The sequence below is a fragment of the Chrysemys picta genome, chromosome 4 (genome assembly GCF_011386835.1).
Source record: "Chrysemys picta bellii isolate R12L10 chromosome 4, ASM1138683v2, whole genome shotgun sequence".
Taxonomy (NCBI): domain Eukaryota; kingdom Metazoa; phylum Chordata; order Testudines; family Emydidae; genus Chrysemys; species Chrysemys picta.
In genome coordinates this window covers 6,723,545-6,745,310 of record NC_088794.1, presented here as the reverse complement: position 1 = coordinate 6,745,310, position 21,766 = coordinate 6,723,545, and the positions used below count along the sequence as shown (strand labels likewise).

Sequence of the window (21,766 nt, the reverse complement as noted above, 5' to 3'; positions counted from 1 at the left end):
AAAATTGACAACCCTATGGGATATCGGGGTGGGGGCGGGGTATGATACACACTGGGACGCATGGAGCTGGGGAGCTGGGGTGCGGAGCATGCTGGGATAGTGGGGGCTGTAGGGATGGGGCGCGGTGCACGCTGGGATAGTGGGGCTGTAGGGATGGGGCGCGGTGCACGCTGGGATAGTGGGGGCTGTAGGGGTGGGGCGCAGAGCACGCAGGCACAGGGGGTCAGGGATGGGGCGCGGTGCACGCTGGGATAGTGGGGGCTGTAGGGATGGGGCGCGGTGCACGCTGGGATAGTGGGGGCTGTAGGGATGGGGCGCAGAGTACGCAGGCACATGGGGTCAGGGATGGGGCGCGGTGCACGCTGGGATAGTTGGGGCTGTAGGGATGGGGCGCGGTGCACGCAGGCACAGGGGGTCAGGGATGGGGCGCGGTGCACGCTGGGATAGTGGGGGCTGTAGGGATGGGGCGCGGTGCATGCTGGGATAGTGGGGGCTGTAGGGATGGGGCGCGGTGCACGCTGGGATAGTTGGGGCTGTAGGGATGGGGCGCGGTGCACGCAGGCACAGGGGGTCAGGGATGGGGCGCGGTGCACGCTGGGATAGTGGGGGCTGTAGGGATGGGGCACAGAGTACGCAGGCACAGGGGGTCAGGGATGGGGCGCGGTGCACGCTGGGATAGTGGGGGCTGTAGGGATGGGGCGCAGAGTACGCAGGCACATGGGGTCAGGGATGGGGCGCGGTGCACGCTGGGATAGTGGGGGCTGTAGGGATGGGGCGCGGTGCACGCTGGGATAGTTGGGGCTGTAGGGATGGGGCGCGGTGTACGCAGGCACAGGGGGTCAGGGATGGGGCGCGGTGCACGCTGGGATAGTGGGGGCTGTAGGGATGGGGCGCAGAGTACGCAGGCACATGGGGTCAGGGATGGGGCGCGGTGCACGCTGGGATAGTGGGGGCTGTAGGGATGGGGCGCGGTGCACGCTGGGATAGTTGGGGCTGTAGGGATGGGGCGCGGTGCACGCAGGCACAGGGGGTCAGGGATGGGGCGCGGTGCACGCTGGGATAGTGGGGGCTGTAGGGATGGGGCGCAGAGTACGCAGGCACATGGGGTCAGGGATGGGGCGCGGTGCACGCTGGGATAGTTGGGGCTGTAGGGATGGGGCGCAGCGCACGCAGGCACAGGGGGTCAGGGATGGGGCGCGGTGCACGCTGGGATAGTGGGGGCTGTAGGGATGGGGCGCAGCGCACGCAGGCACAGGGGGTCAGGGATGGGGCGCGGTGCACGCTGGGATAGTTGGGGCTGTAGGGATGGGGCGCGGTGCATGCTGGGATAGTTGGGGCTGTAGGGATGGGGCGCGGTGCATGCTGGGATAGTTGGGGCTGTAGGGATGGGGCGCGGTGCACGCTGGGATAGTTGGGGCTGTAGGGATGGGGCGCAGCGCACGCAGGCACAGGGGGTCAGGGATGGGGCGCGGTGCACGCTGGGATAGTGGGGGCTGTAGGGATGGGGCGCGGTGCACGCTGGGATTCTGGGGGACGCAGGGATACGGCAGAGGGGGCGCGGGGCATGATGGGATACTAGGGCCCCTCCCAGGCACCTCTCCCCCCCCCAGGCTGCCGTGGTCACGTGATGCGGGCGGGACGTCACCTCCGGGCGCCCGCCACGCGCAGGTTCTTGGGGGGGGGGAGGGTTTGTTGTCCTGAGCCACTTCCGGTGACGCAGTTCCGGCCTGTCATGGCGGCGGAGCCGGGCGGGGCAGGTGGTGGTGGCGGGAGCTCCCCCGGGCCGGACCCGCTGCGCGGGGCGGGCGGCGAGGAGGAGCGAGAGGCCGACGGGCGGGGAGCGGCCCGGCCCCGGCCCCCGAGCCCGGGGCCGCTCCGCGAGGCCGAGGTCACCGTGGAGATCGGGGAGACCTACCTGTGCCGGCGGGCGGACGGGACCTGGCGTGAGAGACCCGCCCCCCCTCTGACCCCGCCCCCCCCCGCGGCTTGACCCCCCCCCCGCGGCGCGAGCCCTCGAACCCTCCCCGCAACCCCCTCCCGCGGCGCGGCCCCCCCCCCGCGACCCCCTCGCAACCCCCGACCCCCCCTCGCAACCCCCTCCCCGTTGCGATCCTCCAGCCTGGGCCCCCAGACCCCGCCCTGGTTACGGCCCCTGCCGTGAGCCCCTCCCCCCTCCCATCTCTGGGGGGGGGGTGTGTGTGGACGAGGCCTGGCCCGAGAGAGCCCCCATCACCGTAACCCGTGTTCCAATACAGAACCACAAGCCGGGACCTCCAACCCTCCCCCTTCATCCTCTAGCTCTCCCCGCCCCTGTGCTGGCGCACAGAGGGGACCTGGGGTGAGAGACCAGCTCCTCTTGTGATACCTCTCGCTGATGTCTCTGTTCCCCAGTACCACCTGCCATCAGCCCTTCCCACCCCCTGTACCCAACCGTGTGCCCACAGGACCTGGCATAAGGCCTTCCCCACAGTGCATCCCAGACCCACCTCTGCTTCACTACACCAGTATAAACTGACGTTAAACTTCCCCTGCTTCAAGCAGTTGTGAGATTTAGGACCTGTCTGCACAGAGATTTTGTGGGGAAGCTATTGCAAAATAAGCCAGAGTGTAAATTTAAAGGACAGACGTTATTTCATGCTAGCTCCGTGGGTGGACGCTCTTGTTCCGCAGTAAGAATCATAGACTATCAGGGTTGGAAGGGACCTCAGAAGGTATCTAGTCCAACCCCTTGCCCAAAGCAGGACCAATCTCCTGGTGGGGGAAAGAATGCTCTTCCCTCCCACCCCCCCAGGGGGACATGCCCTTCGCAAAAGGATAACCAAACACTTTGCTGAATGGGGTTATCGTTTTCCAGGGCATTGCACCTAACCTGTTCCTGCTCCCCACAAGCATCTAGGCTGGCACTAACCTGGTGATTGCCTTGCAGACTCGGCTGAGGTAATCCAGTCACGACTCAACGAGCAGGAGGCTCGGGAGGAATACTACGTACACTATGCCGGATGTGAGTGCAGCCCTGGGTTCTGTTCCTGGGGAGAGGGATTCATGTAGGTGGCTATTTATTAGGCTTAGTGCCTAGGATTGTGGTGGTGTTCATTCCTTTCCCACCGTAGTTTATGTTCAGTAACTGCCTCATTTTCACCTTTAAAATGAGTTTCTCACACATACCCCCCAAGCTGATGGAGAATTAGCCTGCAGAACTCCCCATTACAGGATTTCCTTGAGGCAAAGAGGACTTTGCCCTTCTGTAGCACCTGATAACTAAGGGTATGTCTACCTTGCCTGGCTTTGGGAGGGGTGTGGTTTCTAGAGGGCTAAAACACCTGGGGATCAGGACTTCTTGGTTCCAGTGACCAGATGTTGAGTGTTTGGGGATATAGTGAGAAAGTCACTCTACAGAGTGAGGCTGGGTAGACTTGTTCAAGGTTCCATCCTGTCCCATCCTAACCACAGTCAACAGGCGCCTGGATGAGTGGGTAGATAAGAACCGGCTGGCCCTCACCAAGACAGTCAAAGATGCGGTGCAGAAAAACACGGACCAGTACATGAACGAGCTGTCAGAGCAACCCGAGCGTAAGATCACCCGCAACCAGAAGCGCAAACATGACGAGATCAACCATGTTCAGAAGGTAAATACATCCGGGGATGCTGTGTGCCAGGGATCGGAGTTGGGGGGCTCAGTAAGGAGTGCTCTTGCAGTCAGGGCTGGCCCCTATACCCTGTGCGGTGCTAGGGGGCGCTGTGCTGCAGGGGCTGGGGTGGAAGGTTCAGTGAGGACTCAACTAAAGTCTGTGTTACAGCACTGGAAGTTGCCTGATACTCTGCTGTTTTCCCACAGACCTACGCAGAGATGGATCCCACCACAGCTGCCCTGGAGAAGGAGCATGAGGCGGTGAGTGCCCCTGGGGCATTGGCGTGGTTTGGCATCTAAATGATTGGGACTCTGTCTCCTTGCTCTGATCGCTAACCTAGAGTGTCCTCCCTCCCTCTCCGCACTCCCAGATCACCAAGGTGAAATACGTAGATAAGATCCACATCGGCCACTATGAGATCGACGCCTGGTATTTCTCACCCTTCCCGGAGGATTATGGGAAGCAGCCCAAACTGTGGATCTGCGAGTACTGCCTGAAATACATGAAGTTCGAGAAGAGCTACAGGTTCCACCTAGTAAGTAAGGACCAAGACCAAGTATTGTCGGAGCTGTGGAGGTGGGGAGCCCAGGGCAGTGGGTTGGAGTTGAGGGGCAATGGATATCTGTTGGGGGCAGGGGCAGCGGAGGCCCAGGGCTGGGAGAGTAGGCAGGGGGTTGGGATTGAGGGGCCCTGGCAGAGCTTTGGGTGGGGGAACTAACCCTAGGGCTGGGCTAGCAGGGGGCAGCGTGTCGGGATTGAGGGGCACTGGCAGTACTGTGTTGGTTTGGCCAGCGTCTGAGAGTTTCTCCGTCTCAGGGCCAGTGCCAGTGGAGACAGCCCCCAGGGAAGGAGATCTACAGGAAGAACAACATCTCTGTCTATGAAGTGGATGGTAAAGATCACAAGGTGAGGCGGTGCTTCTGGCCATCCCATGTGTGGCCACTGGGGAATTCCCTGCTACCACGGTGCCTTTGTCCTCCTCTGAGGAGCCCGGCACGTCTCTGTCCAAACAAAGGCTGCAGGGCTGTAGATCAGAACTCCCCATCTAGGCCTGTCTAGCCTGTCCCCACCTGGGGCAGGAGCACCCCTGACATTCTGTTCCCCAGCAGAGATGGAGTCGCTCCATCAGGCCCACCTAACCCATCCCTACCCAGGACAGGATTGTCCCCAGTGGTCTGCTCCCCAGGGCTCCCCCGTTTTGGGCTCCCACTCCTTCCCTGTGGCTCGCTGCTTGTTTGTGGTGCCCCAAGCTGGGCGAGTCCTGTGCTATCTGATGGCTGCTTTTCTCGCCCCTGCTCAGATTTACTGCCAGAACCTGTGTCTCCTGGCCAAGCTCTTCCTAGACCACAAGACCCTCTACTTTGATGTTGAGCCCTTTGTTTTCTACATCCTCACCGAGGTCGACAGGCAGGGCGCCCACATCGTCGGCTACTTCTCCAAGGTAACGGCCTGGAGCCCACGCTGAGAGGCCGGCAATCTCAGGGCTGGGAGCTGGGTTCTTTCTGGTTTCTTTCCCCAGCTCAGGCAGGGAAGTGGAGTCTAGTGGGTTAGAGCAGGAGGGCTGGGAGCCAGGGCTCCTGGGTTCTAACCCCAGTTCTGGGATGGGATAGAACAACGGATTGGGAATCGGAACAACCTTTTGTCAGTTTGCACCAGTCCTCCCCCATTCTGCAGCGATTTTGGACAGATGTGAGTCATTTCTGAGCCAGTGGAACGCTGGTTTCCCCTTTCTGTGCCCAGCCTCTCTCTCCCCCCCTCGGTACGCTGCCCTGTCCTCCCCCACTCCCTGAGGCTCTGCGGTAACCCAGTGTCTGTGCATTCTTTGTGTTCAGGAGAAGGAGTCTCCAGATGGGAACAACGTGGCCTGTATCCTCACCCTGCCCCCCTACCAAAGACGGGGCTATGGGAAGTTTCTCATCGCTTTCAGTGAGTAGCCCTGGTGTCTGCCTTTGTTGTGCTATCTGCCATGTGTGCAAGGAGTTGGTACATTCTCAGACGGGAGTAACCGGCTTCCCTCTTGGGCAGCCAGGGAATGAACTCCCTACTGCCCCCTATAGGAGATCCCAGCAGCACAGGGTGGGGATGATTTCTGTCCTGAGACGCCCCTTTCCCCCCAACCTCATTGCACACACAGTTCCCGGAGGGGAATGGCGTAGGGTCCCCGCACGCCCAGGCTGGGGGCTCTGATCTCTCCCCACCCCCTTCTTCATGCCCGTAGGCTATGAGCTGTCTAAGCTGGAAAGCACGGTGGGCTCCCCAGAGAAGCCCCTCTCGGACCTGGGCAAGCTGAGCTACCGGAGCTACTGGTCCTGGGTGCTGCTGGAGATCCTGCGGGACTTCCGAGGGACCCTGTCCATTAAAGACCTCAGGTGAGCGAGGGAGCGGGGCTGGGGGGCAGACTGCACCCGGGACCTGGATTGGAGAGCACCCCCCGTTGAGCCCTTTAGTGCCGCACTGGGGCCAGCACTGGCTGTGAGGGGAGAGCGCCCCCTGCTGAGCCCCTGCCCCACTCTCTGCAGCGCCCCCTAGAGCTGCACTGGGGACAGCTCTGCCTGCGAGGGGCTCAGACCCCTGACTGAACCCCACACCCACAGCTTTGGTCTCCCATCCAAGCCTTGAACCAGCCCTCTCTGCTTAGCACTCAGCCCCACCCTGGTGCAGGCCGTGGGTGCTGCCAATGCCTCTGCCCCCCTTTCTCGTGCAGCCAGATGACCAGCATCACTCAGAACGACATCATCAGCACGCTACAGTCCCTCAACATGGTGAAGTATTGGAAGGGGCAGCACGTCATCTGTGTCACGCCCAAGCTGGTGGAGGAGCATCTGAAGAGCGCCCAGTACAAGAAGCCTCCCATCACAGGTACTGGGCAGGGAATGGGACCTGGGGCCTCTCCCCTCTGCGGGGCGGGGCTGGCTCTGATCCCGCCCGAGGGCGGGGGACTGGCTGGGGAATGGGACACGGAGCCTTCCCCCACTAGGGGGCACCAGCTCTGATGCGGCCCCAAGCTTGGGGGGACTGGTTGGCTTTTGGGGGTGGGGAATGGGACACAGGGCCTTTCCCCTGGAGGAAACATTGCCCCATTTGCAAAGGCTGTTGAGGTCCCTGATGTGTTTCTGCTCGGCTTGCGTAGACTCAGAGAGCAGCGAAGCAGCATTAAGCCCAAAGACAATACGGCCCTGTTAGAGGCCGGCGTATACACACCCCATTGAACATTCCTTGGCTGCGTTCAGGTGTCTGGTTTCTCTGAAGCAGGACATTGTATTCCCAAGGGCAGGTGACGGGCGCATTGGGTTATGTAACCAGAGGCTGGGAAACAGGCACTCTCAGCGAGCCAGCTCCCTGCTTCCCTCTCTCCCAGGGAAAGCTCCAAGCTCTCCACCAGCTGCAAATGCAGGGATCGCGCACCCCTCACTGAAATGTGACCGCTCTGGGGTGGGACGTGCTGGCTAACAGCAACGCTGCACAGCTCACCCAGCTACCTCCGGGCTTGAAATGACAAGCTGGGATTGAAGGAGGAAGAAGAGGATGAATGTGGCTTGGAAACTGGCCGGGAGACACTGATTACCCTGGAATCCTCGAATGCCATTGAAGTGTTGCTGAGCGGCTGTAACATCTGCCACGCCAGAGCTGGCTGCATTTCAGTGCCGGGTGAACCGTGCCCCTGCAGTGTTGCTGTTACGCAGCTCCCTGACCCCAGAGCTCAGCTCTGCGTGCGTGTTTCCTCTGTTCCAACAGACTGCTTTCCCACGGGTGCAGTCTGCTTCCCTGCAGTAACTGGTGGAGGGTTTATAGAGAGAATATTGCGGGGGCGCTTCATAAAATCACCGGAATAAACTTCTACTTGAAGTGCATTTATACAGCAGCCTTAATGAGAGTCCAGCACTTCCCTGTAGCAGCCTTTAAAGAGCCCAAAACTGATTGGTGGGGTGGAGAAAGTGAGAGGCATAAGGAGCGTGATCTGTTTAGCTTGGACTGCACCATCAGCAAGTTTGCAGATGACACTAAACTGGGAGGAGCAGTAGATACGCTGGAGGGTAGGGATAGGATACAGAGGGATCTGGACAAATTAGAGGATTGGGCCAAAAGAAATCTAATGAGGTTCAACAAGGACAAGTGCAGAGTCCTGCACTTAGGACGGAAGAATCCCATGCACTGCCACAGACTAGGGACCGAGTGGCTAGGCAACAGTTCTGCAGAAAATGACCTAGGGGTTACAGTGGACGAGAAGCTGGATATGAGTCAACAGTGTGCCTTTGTTGCCAAGAAGGCTAACGGCATTTTGGGCTGTATAAGTAGGGGCATTGCCAGCAGATCGAGGGAAGTGATCATTCCCCTCTATTCGACATTGGTGAGGCCTCATCTGGAATACTGTGTCCAGTTTTGGGCCCCACACTACAAGAAGGATGTGGAAAAATTGGAAAGAGTCCAGCGGAGGGCAACAAAAATGATTAGGGGGCTGGAGCACATGACTTATGAGGAGAGGCTGAAGGAACTGGGCTTGTTTAGTCTGCAGAAGAGAAGAATGAGGGGGGATTTGATAGCTGCTTTCAACTACCTGAAGGAGTGTTCCAAAGAGGATGGATCTGGACTGTTCTCAGTGGTAGCAGATTACAGAACAAGGAGCAATGGTCTCAAGTTGCACTGGGGAAGGTTTAGGTTGGGTATTAGGAAACACTTTTTCACTAGAAGGGTGGTGAAGCGCTGAAATGGGTTACCTAAGGAGTTGGTGGAATCTCCTTCCTTAGAGGATTTTAAGGTCAGGCTTGACAAAGTCCTGGCTGGAATGACTTAGTTGGGGATTGGTCCTGCTTTGAGCAGGGGGTTAGACTAGATGACCTCCTGAGGTCCCTTCCAACCCTGATATTCTATGATCAAAAGAAGACTGAGCGGTGACTTGATCCTGGTGTAAAAGTACCTCCGGGGGGAGAAAATGCCAGATGCTTACGGGCTCGTTAATCTAGTGGAGAAAGGCAGAACAAGAACCAAGGGCTGCGAGTTAAAACCAGACACATTCCAATTAGAAATAAGGAACCAGTTTTTAACAGTGCAGGTATCAGCCCTTGGAACAAACTTACAGACTTTAAGGCAGAAGGGACCATCCTGATCTAGTCTGACCTGCAAATTGCAGGCCACAGGACCTCGCCCACCCACTCCTGTAATTGTCCCCTAACCTCTGGCTGAGTTACTGATGTCTTCAAATCGGGGATTAAAGACTTCAAGTGACACAGAATCCACCATTAACACTAGTTTAAACCAGCAAGTGACCTGTGCCCCATGCTGCAGAGGAAGGCGAAAACCTCCAGGTCTTTGCCAATCTGACCTGGGGGGAAATTCCTTCCCGACCCCAAATATGACGATTCGTTAGATCCTGAGCATGTGGGTGAGACCCACCAGGCAGAAAGAATTCTCTGTAGTAAACCAGAGACCTTCCCATGTAGTGTCCCGTCACCGGCCGTTGGGGATATTTGCTGCTAGCAGTCGCAGATCAGCGACATGCCATTGTAGGCAGTCGTGTCATGCCATCCCCTCCATAAACTCCTCAGGGCAATGCTGAAATGTCTGTCCCTTAATGGCTTCCAGTCCACACTGGGGCCTTTTCTTGAGGGTGCTTTAGTCACTGGGTTTGACACAGGGGTAACGGGCTGAGAGTTTCTGGCTGGTGCTAGAGCGGGGGTCAGACGATGGTCTGATTGGGTCCTTCTGGCCTGAGAGCAATGGAGGGTGGGGATGTTCCTAGATTCTGTCAAACTTGCCCCCTCCCCTTTTTCCCTCCTCAGTGGATTCCATCTGTCTCAAGTGGGCACCCCCCAAACACAAGCAGGCCAAGATCTCCAAGAAGTGAAGGAACGGTGGGATCCCCCTCTGTTGCATGAGGATCTGGGCTGCACCCCGCCTGACCACAGAGCACCAGAACAAACCTTCAGCTGGGCGGACGGGGCGCCCCAGCCGGCTGTGGGGCGTTCATTAGGCCAGCGCCGATTCAGCAGGGCTGGGGTCCTGTCCTGTCGCATCTCATTCCCCGTGAGCGTTGCACGGCAGAATAGGCCCATAGGTGAGCTTTGCCCTCCCTAACAGCACTAGAAAAGGGGGTTCCCCACACCACGCCCAGGGTCAGCTGTCCAGCTAGTCAGTTGCATGCTGCACGCCGGTCAACATCACCTTGGTGGGCTGGCTAATTTGTCGGGGGGGTGAAGGGAGGAAGTGGGGGTGCAGGCTGCTTCAGAGGCTCTGGTGGGCAGCAGCAGCAGCTGAGTCTGGGGCAGGAGGAGTTACTCAGCTGGCAGGAAAGGGGGGAGAGATGCCCAGGGGTGCTAATGAGTTAACAGGACAGCATGGCACCGGGTGTTCTCTGCTGGGCAAACACTCCTTGTCCAGTTGATCTCCATGGCTGGCAATATGGGGAAGCAGCACTGGGGGAAGGTCCTGGGAGAGCTGCGCAGAGAGACTGGATCTGTCACGCATGCCATGGACCAGGCCAGAGGCAGTGTGAGATTCCCTTCTAACCTACAGTCCGCTTTGGCGCTGTGCACCTCCTCCCTTGAGCTGGGGTCTCTGAGCGGGGGGCAGAACCCCGTAGCCTGGACTTACCACCCCACCCACACATGCCACCGACATGCCCCAGCTGCTGCAGGTAGAGCCCATTCTGGCTCTGACGATGCCCCTTCTGGTGGGCCTCCTTCATGTGGGCATCTCCCCACTAGGATCTCAGCTGGGTCCCCTCCGGAACCTTTCACGCCCCGGCTGCCAACCTGCTGCTGGGGTTCTTCCCCCCCCTGACCTGCCCCCCTTTGGCCTGCACTCCTTAGGCCAGGGCTCCCCATGCCCCTCCTGCCCTGTCCCAGTTCTCTTTTTCCACCTCCACTGCTGGGATCCCTCCCTGATCGCCTATTCCAGACATCATGGCCTCCCCGCAAGGGACTGGAGGAAAAGCAGGGCCGTGGGGATGTCTGCTGAGTTTGGCTGGTCTCAATTCAGCAGCCAAGCGCTGCATGGGGCGGAGGCATGTGGTGCCCTGGGCCAGGGATAAACAGCAGCTACTGTCTCAGGGCTCTAACCTCAGCACTGATCTCACACTCCTCCAATCCCTAGGCTGGCTCCACCAGCTGGAGGTGCAAGTAAGCGTTGCTGCCGAGGGGGCTGGAGCGTGCGGGAAGGGTTGGTGCAGACCGCCCCCAAGCCAGTCCCCACGGCTTCCCTGCACTCCTGCTCACTGCCTACAGGTGTATTTTTTTCTGTTTTAAGAAGCGTGTATTTTTCATAAATAAAAAGGAAAAGTCTGAACAACCCGTGGCTGTCAGGAAGCCTGCCTGGAACTGGTGTCACAGGGTATGGTGCACACTTTAGCAGGATTGCCCAGGCAGGGGGGTGCAGATGGCATGGGGTGGGGGAGGGGATCCTGGTAGGTGCACAGGGTGGGGAGAACACCCTTGGGGGAGAGGGATCCTGGCCCGTGGGAAGCACAGAAGTTCATTCCAGGCTGTATTCAGCCATCCCATCACTGCACCAGCCACTCCCCTAAGAGTTAAGACCTCCCCGCACCCAGCCAGATCAGTGCATGTGCCTCCCCACTGAGGCGCCTCTCCCTGACCCTGCCAGCAGGTTCCTTGGACCAGCTCCAACCCGGATTCACCAGGTGTATTAGCACTGCCCAGCCCTGGATTAACTGTTCCCAACACCCAACCTCTTGGCCAGCAAAACAAGGTGTAGCCAGATGTGGCCCATCCTTCTCTTTGTGGGGCAGGGCCCCTATAACTGAGTTCTGGGTTCGAGCCCTGGCTCTGGGAGGGGAGTGGGGATTCCTGGGTTCTAGCTCCGCCTCTGGGAGGGGGGTGGGGCTGGGCGCTTGGATTCCTGGGTTCTAGTCCTGGCTCTGAGAGGGGGGTGGGGCTGGGCGCTTGGATGCTGGGGTTCTAGCCCCAGCTCTGGGAGGGGGGTGGGGCTGGGCGCTTGGATGCCGGGGTTCTAGCCCCAGCTCTGGGAGGGGAGTGAGGTTTAGAGGTTAGAACAGCACAAAACCTTTAAAAAAAAAATAACAGAGCCTTTCCCATAATACAGGGCTAACACCCTCTTTATTAAACCCTCCCTCTGGAGTCAAACAGCTCTTCCATGCCCCACCCCTGAGTTAGAACAACCCCATGTGCTAACAGCCCCTAGCTCACATCTGGGCACGTGTGATGAACCTGCCCTCACCCAGTGACTCTCCCCAGGTGGAAAAACCAGCTCTGCTGGTGCCACTCGGCCCAGCCCTGGGGGTTCAGCTGACTCTGAGAAGCCGAGAGCTTCCTGCCCGACGTGTCACATTAGATCCTGTCGGCTTGACTCATGCTGGGACTGAAACCCGGCTGTTTCTGCGTGACGTGGGTAAAAGGACGAGGGGAACATTTCCCAGAGCACCCCTCTTCTGGGGCCAATCTGTCTCCTCCCAGAATCCTTTAGGGACAACCACAGTCAAAGGGCTGTCCGGGCAGACACCCTGAAAATAGCCTTCTGGGGAGGGGAAGTAGGGGGCAAAATCCAGTTCTACTGGGGTATCCACCACCAAGTTGCTATGATCACAGTGGCGGATCCCGTGCCCTCAAGATCCCCTTCCCGCCTTGCATCTCTACACTTGGAGTTGGCGGGGGTAGGGTTACCCTGCCTGGACCAGGCTCAGAAAGGCCCAGCAGAACAGCCAGGGGGCCAGGAGATGAGCAGCTGCCCTGGAGCACAGCCCCTCCTCAGAGACCGGCTCCAGATCCACGCTCACGTCACTCAGCTCCACATCTGGGACGGTCTCCTTGATCCAGGCAGCATGGGCTGAGGCGCGGGTATAGACTCCGGGCCGGTTGGCGGCCCCACATGCTTCCCCCCAGCTCACCACTCCGGCCAGCAGCCAGACACTACCCACTTGGCAGGAAAGGGGTCCCCCGGAGTCTCCCTGGAAAAATCAGGGTGGGAAGAGGAAGATAGGGAGCTTGTTAGGCTGCCCTAGGAGGTGTCATGGTGACAGAACCGGGCCTGGGAACAGGGGTTGGGGAGCTGCCTACTGCTAGGGCCCTGATTCTCACAGAGTGGGGCCCTGGGAGTCAGAGTGAGGCTCTGGGGCTCGCGTGAATCTCAATCCAGAGCGAGGCTTAGGCGTTGGCATGAGTCCCAGAGTGAGGCTCAGGGGTTGGCGTGAGCCTCGATCCCAGAGTGAGGCTCAGGGGTTGGCGTGAGCCTCGATCCCAGAGCGAGGCTTGGGAGAGGTTTGCAGGACCCTGTTTGCTGGAACTCAGGGGTCTGCAGTACCGGAGGCAGAAAGGACGTTGCCGTGAACAGGGCTGCTGCCAGCGCGGTGCCCTGAAGTCACGTCAATTCCCTGATCGTGACAGAGCAGCACAACGCAGGAAACAAACAGGAACAATAAGGGGATGGGGCGGGAAACCCAAGACTTTGAAATCTTGGGACCATCCTGCTGAGTTTGGGAGGGGGGCAAGACGCCCCTGGACTGCCTTAGCGGGGGTGGGGTCCCATGCTGCGCTGACCTTGAGAGCAGGGGCGCTATAGGGCAGGGAGTACGTGAAGTAGCAGGCAGAAGAACAGCAGGCTGGCAGTGAGGATGTGGGAGGTAGCGTGGTCCAAAGGCTGGTTGGGGGAGATTGGCCGGGGCCAGCTGGGATGGGGCTGGACGCCGTCATAGGGGCCAGGCCGACTGGTGGTGTTGGGACACAGCCCCTCCTCCGAGACTGGCTCCTGATTCACGCGCACGTCGCTCATCTCCACCGCCGGGATGATCTGTTTAATCCAGGCTGTGTGGGCCGAGGTACGGGTGTAGACGCCAGGCCGGTTGGGGGACCCGCACGCGTCCCCCCAGCTCACCACCCCAGCTAACAGCCAGGCATTGCCCACACGGCAGGAGAGGGGTCCCCCGGAGTCACCCTGGAAGAACAGGGTGGGGAGAGGGAAATGGTATTAGGAGGGGGATTGGTGGCAGAAGTGGGATACAAATGACTGGTTTCTACAAAGCTTAGCCGTGGTGGGTGGAGACTGGCAGAGCGGGGGTGGGGGCCTTGAGGTCAAAGGTCAAGGAGTGGCACCTAAGCCCAGAAGGGATGGAAAATCTACAGCCCAACCATTGGGCCAATGCTCATAGTACCCAGCACTGACTCCCAGTAGCCCCACCCTTAGTGCCATGCACAGATGGATGCCCAGCATCCCGCTCACCTGGCAGGCGTCCTTCTTGCCCTCAGCGTAGCCCGCACACATCATGTCGTCCTGGATCACGTGGGGATCTGTTGGGTTGGCGCTCATCTTGTAGAGGCAGCGGCAGGTCTCCAGCCCAATCACTGGCACCTCCAGCTGTTGCAGGGTCTTGGGATTGGGCAGGCTGACTACATCGGGGAAAAGAAATCAGCCAAGTCAGGGTGGGCAGCTGACTCCTCAGTAAGGTGGGGGAAAAGGGAGCCACCGGGGGCACTGTGGTGAGGGGGGGGGCGGATGGGCAAAGGGACTCACTCCACAGCAGCCCAGGCTCTAAGCTAGACTTAGGGGTAAGGGGGATTGAAGTGAGTCCACATCCCAGAGCAAGGCTCAGGGACTGGTACACACCCAAAAATCCTCCCTGCAGTTTCAACTGAACACACAATTCACCTTCCTCTCCAAAATTGTTGGCGGCTGTTATCCAGCTGCCCCAACCCAGACACAGCTGCATCTCAGCGCCAGGCAAGCCATCCCCATGTGCGACATCATTACCCAGCTGCCTCGCCCCAGAGGTGGCTGCACTAACCCTTCACTCACCAGAGGTAAGCACATTCCCCCAGCCAGTCACAGTGCACTTCATGCCGCTGGGGAAGCTGACGGAAGCGGACGGCAGGCAGATGGGGCGAATGCTACGCGTATAGGAGACGGGCTTTTTCAATTTCACCAGCGCAAGGTCCCCGCCGGAGTCCTCATCCGTGTAGCCGGGATTCTTGATGGCCTGCTCCACCCCAACCACAGTGATGTTAGACAGGAGGTTGGTCAGCTGGAAGGCTCCCAGCGTCACCTCATAGTCGGCGATGGGGTTTTCCCTGTAAGGTGCGGGAGAGAGACGTGGGACCTCAGCAAGGAGAGAAGCCAGCACCTCAGGCTGCAGAAAGCTTCAGCTAATAGGGAATCTCCCTTAGATAGCAGCAATGTAGGGGCAAGGACACACGCCATGTGGCGGCAGAGTCTGTGCTATAGAGGGTAGTGGTACACATACACATTGGGAATGGACTCTAGTGAGTTAGAGTGAGGGAGCCTGGGAATCAGGGCTCCTGGGTTCTATCCCTGGCTCGGGGAGCTCAGTGAGGTCTAGTGGGTTGGGGGGAGGGGGCTAGGAATCAGAACACCTAGATTCTCATTCTATCCTCGTTCTGGGACTGGAGTTTAGGTGGTTAGAGATGGGGGGAGGGGAGGGAGTCAGGACTCCTGGGTTCTATCTCTGGTTCTAGTAGGGGAGTGGGGTCCAGCAGTTTAGAGTAGGGGCAGCTGGGAGTCTGTCCTTAGAAACCCAATCAAACAGGTTTAGGGTCAGAAAGGGATGGAAGATACAGACTCCTCCTGACTAGTCCAGTTTCCCATCCCACCCCCGCCCCGAGTAACGCTCAGAGCCTGGCCCAGCCCAGATCACCCCCACCCTGCCCTACTTACGGTGGGAAGCAGTGCGCTGCAGTGATCACCCACTGGGGGGAAATGAGGGAGCCGCCACACACATGAACACTCTGAAAATTCAGGCTGACCTGCCAAGGCCACTGCCCGGCCTGTGCATCTGTGCCCCCCACAATCCGTCCCATGATTACACTTCCACACGTTCCTGCAGGGGAGCAGAGCAGCAGTGAGTGAAACATAAACAGCCCCTTGCTCTAACCACTAGACCCCACTCCTCTCAGAGCCTGGGCTAGAACCCAGGAGTCCTGACTCCCCACCCCACCTTGCCCCCTGCTCTAATCCGTTAGATCCCACCCCTCTCTCAGATTTGGGGACAGACCTCACGAGGCCCAAAACATATTTTTGTTTGTTTTGGGTTTTAGGTTGTTCAGCTTTTCCACAAAAGCATCTAAATTTTCTGTAGAGAACAGACCTTTCGGGGGGAAAGGGGGGGGGGGAATTTGGTTGAAAACCCAATTGATGCCATCCAAAAAGTTTTGAGAGACCATTTGCACCACAACTTCCCAACACAAACGTAACCCAGACTAAGGGCTTGTCTACACTTGAAACGCTACAGCGGTGTAGACACTACCTAGACCAATGGAAGAATCTCTCCCATCGCTGTACTTAATCCACCTCCCCGAAAGGCAGCAGCTAGGTCAATGAAAGAATTCTTCTGTCGACGCAGCGCTGTCCACACCCGGGGTTAGGTCGGCTTAAATATGCCGTTCGGGGGGTAGATTTTTCACATCCCTGAGCAAGGTTGCTGGGTTGACCCAACTTTTTAATGTAGACCTGACCCCTAAGGGTGGATAGATGTTCATTCCCTTTCCCCTCTGGGGGGCGCCGTCATTCCCTTAGTGGCTGGCTTACATATGAGGTTAATGAGCCTACAATAGGTGCAAGTCAAGGGAGCTGCTCCCTTATCTCCACTGGTAGCAGCTCATGCCTTAAACTCAGGAGATGGTGGGCTCAAATCCTCCCATCACTATGGGGGCTGGTTATACTGAACACAAATATCCCCTATTGATGCGGACACCTGGCTACACAAATAACCACCAAGGAAAATGACACGAGCTGAATAAATGACTGAAAGGGGGGTTGTGGGGGAAATGATCAGGAGGAGAAAAGCGACCGTCAGGCTGCCCGTACGGGCCGCGTTCCCAGCCAGAGCTTTACCTGCTTGTCCGTAGGTCTCCTGTACACCTGTTCAGAGGAGGACAAAAAGAGGCACAATCAGGAATGCATCCCAGGACAACACGCATCAGCACCGGGGCCACTGAAATGAAGCAGCTCAGGGGTAATTGGGGGAGGGGCTTGAAAGGGGCACCTCCATTTCTGCTGGGGGAATAGATTGTCAGATTTCCAGGATAGGGCCCACTCAGTAGGCAATAATAAAGATGCTGATACAGCTATCAAGTAATAGCTAAGCTCTACCCACTGAATGTCACTCCCCTTCCAGAGCCCAGGCTAGAACCCAGGAGTCCTGACTCCCAGCACCCCCTGCTCTAACCCCTACAGAGACCCCTCTCCCTTCCCAGAACCAGGGCTAGAACCCAGGAGTCCTGTCAGACAGAGGAAAGAGTGCTACCTTCAGAGCCAGGAACACCAAGGCCCCTGGGTTTCCCCGAGCTGTCTCCTACCCAGCCCAGCCCATGTGATACAGCCCAGCCCCTGGGCCAAGGCAGCCACGTCACTGCAGCCTGGCAGGGTTATTCCCTTTGGCCTTGTCTCTGTCTCCCAGCCCGCGCCACCTCCTTTCCCGGGAACTGCTCCCTGTTCAGAGGAAGGGCCCTGGTCTGCCAGCGTTATTCCAGATTCTCCAGCAAGTCGGCAAGTTGTCAGAGTTTCACTCCTCAAGGCTCTGCATGACTCAGGGGAACGGGACATGGGGACTTTCCCCTCTACGGGGCTCAGTCGTTCTGCCCGCCCGATCCAGCCCCAGGGCAGAGCGACTGAGTGCCTCAAGGTGATGAGGAATGGGACATGGGGCCTTTACCCTCTAGGGGGAGCTAGCTTGGATCCGTATTGCTCTCAAACCACCCACGCTGATGTCCCGTTCAGAGGCCTGTGTGAAGTGAATTTGCCAGATCTCAGCCCAGTTCTCAGGGGGCCCACAAGAGCCAGCCTCAGCCAGGGGCTCGATGGGCCATATACACCCATCTCTTTTGCTCCCCACAGAGAGGGCGCTTCTGATTCAGTATCGCCTCAAGTGACCTGCATTAGCCTGGGACCCAGTCATGGGCCAGTAGCTATTTGTGGCTGCCTGTCATTCCTCCAGCCTGAGCGGAGAGGCTAAATATAAAGCCAGACCCGCGGGACAGGTTACTTCGGCGTGACACAGGGACATAACCTCCTTTTCTAGAGGAGCCCGGGCCAGCTTCAGAGGCACTAGCAGGGGCGGTGGGAGCCCGGCCCAGCATTAGACACGACCCAACCCAACCCACAGGCTGTACCTTGACTAGGTTCTGTGCCGTTACCCCAGGGAGCCACAGCCTAGCGGTGGCCATGGGGGCAGATCAGAGGCTGAGTTCTCTGTGCAACCCTAGGACAGGGGCCGGGCAAGCTCACGCAGACCCTTGCTCACATACCTCAGCGGTGGGAACATCTCCCATTCCCTGCTCCCCATCCCTCCTCATCCCAAGCCAGTCCCACCTCCCTGGGGCCAGATCTGAGCCAGCGCCCCCAGAGAAGAAAGGCCTCGTGTCCCATCCTCTGCCCCCCAGACTCAGCCAGTGCCCCCACCCTGTGGCCAGATCAGAGTCACTGTAGCGGGGCAAGTCCCCGTGTCCCATTCCCTGCTCCCGTGAGCCACCTAGAGCCCTATCCCTTGCTGCATTGAGAACTAGGAGCAGACATAGCCTCCTTGGGGGAGGGGAGGGAGGTCAGGTGTTCATGTCTGTAGCTTGCAGACCAAGCTGAGCAAAGACTCACAACAATCCAGGGGCTGATGGGCCATTTGCTGCAGTGCTTTGGGTTTCAGGGCCTTTCACACAGTGTCTGATTACAGGGAGTTTCAGGTGAACCTTAGGGAGTTTCACAGTCTCCCAAATACTGTTTGTACAAGGAGACAAAGGGGACCGGCTGGCTTAGGGGGTCTGGCAATGGGGGCCTTACATCTGTATCCCTCTGCTCCAACCCACTAGGCCTCACTCCCCTCCCAGTGCTAGGAACAGAACCCAGGAGTCCTGGCTGCTAGTCCCTCCTGCTCTAACCATTCGAGATCACTTCCTCCAAACAGCTGGAAACAGACCCCAGGAGCCCCGCTGGCTTCGGATTTCATGCAAACCTCTCCAGACAGACAAAACCTCTTCCTAAATCAGGATTAACCGTCCCCGTCCCTGCTCCAAATCTGGATAAGTGGGACCAGGGAAACCTGCCCTGCAGGAATGTACAAATCCTCAAACCAAGCAACTGCAGAACAAGCCAGAAAAAAGCGGCAGGTGTTTTTCACTCTAATTCCAAAGCGACAGTGTCCATCACATCACACCTACCACACAACGCACACACACAGCCCTGTAACAGGACACCAACATCACCAGACATCTGTAACACAACGCGTGCATCACACACAGGAACACCCACCACCCCATCCCGCAACACATGGATCACACAACGCAGGCATCACACAACACCACCACCACATTGCACGACCACATACATCACAAACACCCACCCCACACACACTGCATCACACAGACCCACTCACTCATAACCCCCTTATACACACACGTGATTTTCAGCTCCATATTGCCCCCCTCCCCAGAACAGTTTGTATAATGGGGGTGCTGAGAGCCATTGAACCCTGTAGATAATGGAAACCACTTGAAGCCGGGGGGTGCGGCAGCACAACCAGCACCCCTAGTTCCAGCGCCTATGGCCCTGGGGCACCAAAGGGCGCTCCGAGACCCAGCCCTGCCCGGCCCGGCCAGGTCCCAGCCCCACAGCTCCGCGCAGGGCGGGCGAGCTGGGACCCTGCGCTGGGCAACCGGGACAGACAGAGGCACTCGGAGAAGCAAGGAACAGAGGAAGGGGGGGGGGGAAGAAGGGGGATCTGGGGAACCAGAGAAGGGGGGATCTGGGGAACCAGAGAAGGGGGGATCTGGGGAGAGGCAGAAGGGGGGATCTGGGGAACCAGAGAAGAGGGGATTTGGGGAGAGGCAGAAGGCGGATTTGGGGAACCAGAGAAGGGGGGATTTGGGGAGAGGCAGAAGGCGGATTTGGGGAGCCAGAGAAGGGGGATCTGGGGAGAGGCAGAAGGGGGATCTGGGGAACCAGATAAGGGGGAAGGTGGGGGCAGGGGTCGAGCGGCCCCGCCCGCACTCACCCAGGCTGAGGAGGAGGCAGAGCAGCGGCCCCAGGGGCGCCCCCATCTCCTGGGCGGGCGGCGCGGGGTCCCGCTGGCGGCGCGGAGGGCGGTGCGGAGCGGCTGGCGGTGCGGGGTTCCGCTGGCGGCGCGGAGGGCGGTGCGGAGCGGGGTCCCGCTGGCGGTGCTGGGTCCCGCTGGCGGTGCTGGGCGGGCGGCGCGGGGTCCCGCTGGCTGTGCTGGACGGGCGGTGCGGGGTCCCGCTGGCAGCGCGGAGGGCGGTGCGGAGCGGGCGGTGCGGGGTCCCGCTGGCGGTGCTGGGCGGGCGGTGCGGAGCGGCTGGCGGTGCGGGGTCCCGCTGGCGGCGCGGAGGGCGGTGCGGAGCGGCTGGCGGTGCGGGGTCCCGCGGGCGGTGCTGGGCGGTGCGGAGCGGAGGGCGGCGGGCAGGTGCGCTGTTTCCGCACTGGCTGGGACACTGGGACGCGGCGCTCGCTCCCTCCCCTCTTCACGGCGCCCGGAGCCAGGGAAGCCGCCCAACCTGCTGCGCAGGGTCCACCTCCCGCCCGGGCCCGCCCCCGGCCCCGCTCCCGCTCCGGCCGCTCTGTGCCCGGGCCGGGATCCGCTCCCCCGCTGTTATTGTAGGGTCTCTCATTACTCGGCTCTGGTATTGTGGGGACTCTTATACACTGTACACCGGGCTGCTTTATTGTAGTGTCCCTGATGGCACTGTCCATGCTTGTTATTGTAGGGTCTCTCCTTGCCCTGCTCTGTTATTGTAGGGACTCCTCTTACACTGCACGTGTTGATCAGTTATTGTAGGGTCTCTCATTCCATTGCACACAGCGCCTTGTTATTGTAGGGTCTCTCATTACACTGCTCTATTATTGTAGGGTCTCCCCTTGCAGGGCGCAGACTGCCGTGATACTGTGGGGTCTCTCATTACACTGCACATATTGCTGTGGGGTCTCTCATTCCGCTGCACCCGCCGCCTTGTTATTGTGGGGGCTCTCATCAGGCGCCTCTGTTATGGTAGGGTCTCTCGGTGAGTCCGGGCACATTCCTGACTCTGGTTTCACGATCCATTAACGTGTGGCTGACTCACTCTCTTGGGCCGGAAGGGAAAAATTGTTTCCTGCCCTGATGCACGTGAGCCATGTCCCTGTCACCTCACCAGCACCCCAGCGATGGGGCCCCGCTGCATGGGCAGGGGGAGGGACGGGGTCCAGTGATTTCCCTACGCCCCCCCTGAATTTCCCCAACCCAGTTTTGTGAACCAGTTACATGCCAATGTAGTGACTGTTTGGAAATTTGAATTGAAATTGGAACATGAATACACACTTTAAAAGCATATACAGTGTATGAGCAAATAGGTGTATCTGAAAAAGTCTCATAGGTTTGAGAAGTATGAACATAGACTAGCTTCCTTCTACAGCTGTTGTTGTTTCTGACAATGTCAGTGCGTTCATTTCGGTGATGTTGGCCAACCGAGTCATTTCAAATGATGATTTGTAAGCAAAGTCTATGAGCTCTCCCTGACAGCTAGTGATGAGCTGGCGCTGGGGGGGACCAGATTGTGTTTACATTCACACCTACTCTCCCTAGGTGTCCAGCAAACAGAGCGGTGTTGCCCAAGGGATAGATTTTGGCTGGGGTTGGGTTACAAATCACTTGAATGCTGGGGGTGGGGGGGATGAAATGTTGTTCTTAGTGTATGAGTAAAGGGCAGTAGAACTGCACTCAGCCTGTGCTGATTGAGGGCATCAAGCGAGAGGGTGGGGACCTGTCCCTCCCCACTGCTTAAAGACAGAGCTGATTAGGCTCCATAGAGTCTTTTGTTCTGTTCAGTGACCACTGCACCTGAAATCACTGATAATCAGGTCTAAGTGCTTAGTCCTGCTGTGGGGACAGTGTTTCTGTGGAAGAGACGGCCCACACTGCACTAGCAGTGAGGTCCCCCACTGAGAGCTCAGCTGAAATCACTGAGAGCTGGTGGAACCTCAAGAGACCAACTCGCAGAGGTCACACGGTGGCAGCAGAAGGTGACGGCGCAGGGCCATTGGCAACAGAGCAATGGAGTGAACGATGGCACAACGAACAGCAGTGGCCAGAGCGAACAGTGAGCAGCTGGAGGAACGAGCAAGGTGCCTTCTTGCCCCTCACCTGGACGGTGAACTCACGTGAAAGCACCTGTGAACTCTGA

At 58.7% G+C, this 21,766-nt stretch overlaps 2 protein-coding genes across 9 annotated transcripts; one reads left to right on the top strand and one right to left on the bottom strand.

Moving 5' to 3' along the window:
* Positions 1-1,518: 1,518 nt before the first annotated feature.
* KAT8 (lysine acetyltransferase 8) lies at positions 1,519-10,913 on the top strand. 2 transcript variants are annotated; one of them, XM_024112705.3, is made up of 11 exons: positions 1,519-1,943; positions 2,927-3,001; positions 3,451-3,626; positions 3,836-3,889; positions 4,000-4,164; positions 4,446-4,535; positions 4,930-5,070; positions 5,462-5,555; positions 5,848-5,998; positions 6,334-6,488; positions 6,988-7,819. In XM_024112705.3, exons 1-11 carry the CDS (start codon positions 1,628-1,630, stop codon positions 7,077-7,079), a joined length of 1,509 nt encoding a protein of 502 aa, XP_023968473.2. In that variant the 5' UTR covers positions 1,519-1,627; the 3' UTR covers positions 7,080-7,819. The 2 variants fall into 2 exon arrangements, with proteins under 2 accessions (XP_023968473.2, XP_065450441.1); XM_065594369.1 differs by lacking the exon at positions 6,988-7,819 and adding an exon at positions 9,407-10,913 and having other exon boundaries at positions 1,531-1,943.
* On the bottom strand, positions 10,492-20,315 carry LOC101949080 (prostasin-like). Of its 7 annotated transcripts, none has more exons than XR_010600908.1 (8): positions 19,863-20,315; positions 19,588-19,648; positions 16,440-16,466; positions 15,264-15,426; positions 14,388-14,659; positions 13,815-13,981; positions 12,829-13,529; positions 11,670-12,791 (listed from the first exon to the last, which is right to left on the bottom strand). XR_010600908.1 is itself a non-coding variant. In XM_065594371.1 (8 exons), the coding sequence occupies exons 1-7, from the start codon at positions 20,298-20,300 to the stop codon at positions 13,152-13,154; spliced, it is 1,506 nt and encodes a 501-aa protein (XP_065450443.1). In that variant the 5' UTR covers positions 20,301-20,315; the 3' UTR covers positions 11,670-12,546; positions 13,136-13,151. The 7 variants fall into 7 exon arrangements, 6 of the variants coding, with proteins under 6 accessions (XP_065450446.1, XP_065450447.1, XP_065450445.1 ...); XM_065594371.1 differs by having other exon boundaries at positions 11,670-12,546; positions 13,136-13,529; XM_065594374.1 differs by having other exon boundaries at positions 10,492-13,529; positions 19,882-19,899.
* Between the last annotated feature and the right edge of the window lie 1,451 nt (positions 20,316-21,766).

What these genes read in the sequence shown, in the direction of transcription:
- LOC101949080 (XM_065594370.1), bottom strand. Translation starts at nt 20,300, where the DNA reads ATGGACAGTGCCATCAGGGACACTACAATAAAGCAGCCCGGTGTACAG. An exon ending in GGGGAATGTGCTTACCTCTG is followed by an intron (nt 13,982 to 14,387) that starts GTGAGTGAAGGG and finishes TCCCCGATGTAG; the next exon opens with TCAGCCTGCCCAATCCCAAG. An exon ending in GCAAGAAGGACGCCTGCCAG is followed by an intron (nt 13,530 to 13,814) that starts GTGAGCGGGATG and finishes CTGTTCTTCCAG; the next exon opens with GGTGACTCCGGGGGACCCCT.
- KAT8 (XM_024112705.3), top strand. Translation starts at nt 1,628, where the DNA reads ATGCGGGCGGGACGTCACCTCCGGGCGCCCGCCACGCGCAGGTTCTTG. An exon ending in TCGTCGGCTACTTCTCCAAG is followed by an intron (nt 5,071 to 5,461) that starts GTAACGGCCTGG and finishes CTTTGTGTTCAG; the next exon opens with GAGAAGGAGTCTCCAGATGG. An exon ending in CAAGAAGCCTCCCATCACAG is followed by an intron (nt 6,489 to 6,987) that starts GTACTGGGCAGG and finishes CCTCTCTCCCAG; the next exon opens with GGAAAGCTCCAAGCTCTCCA.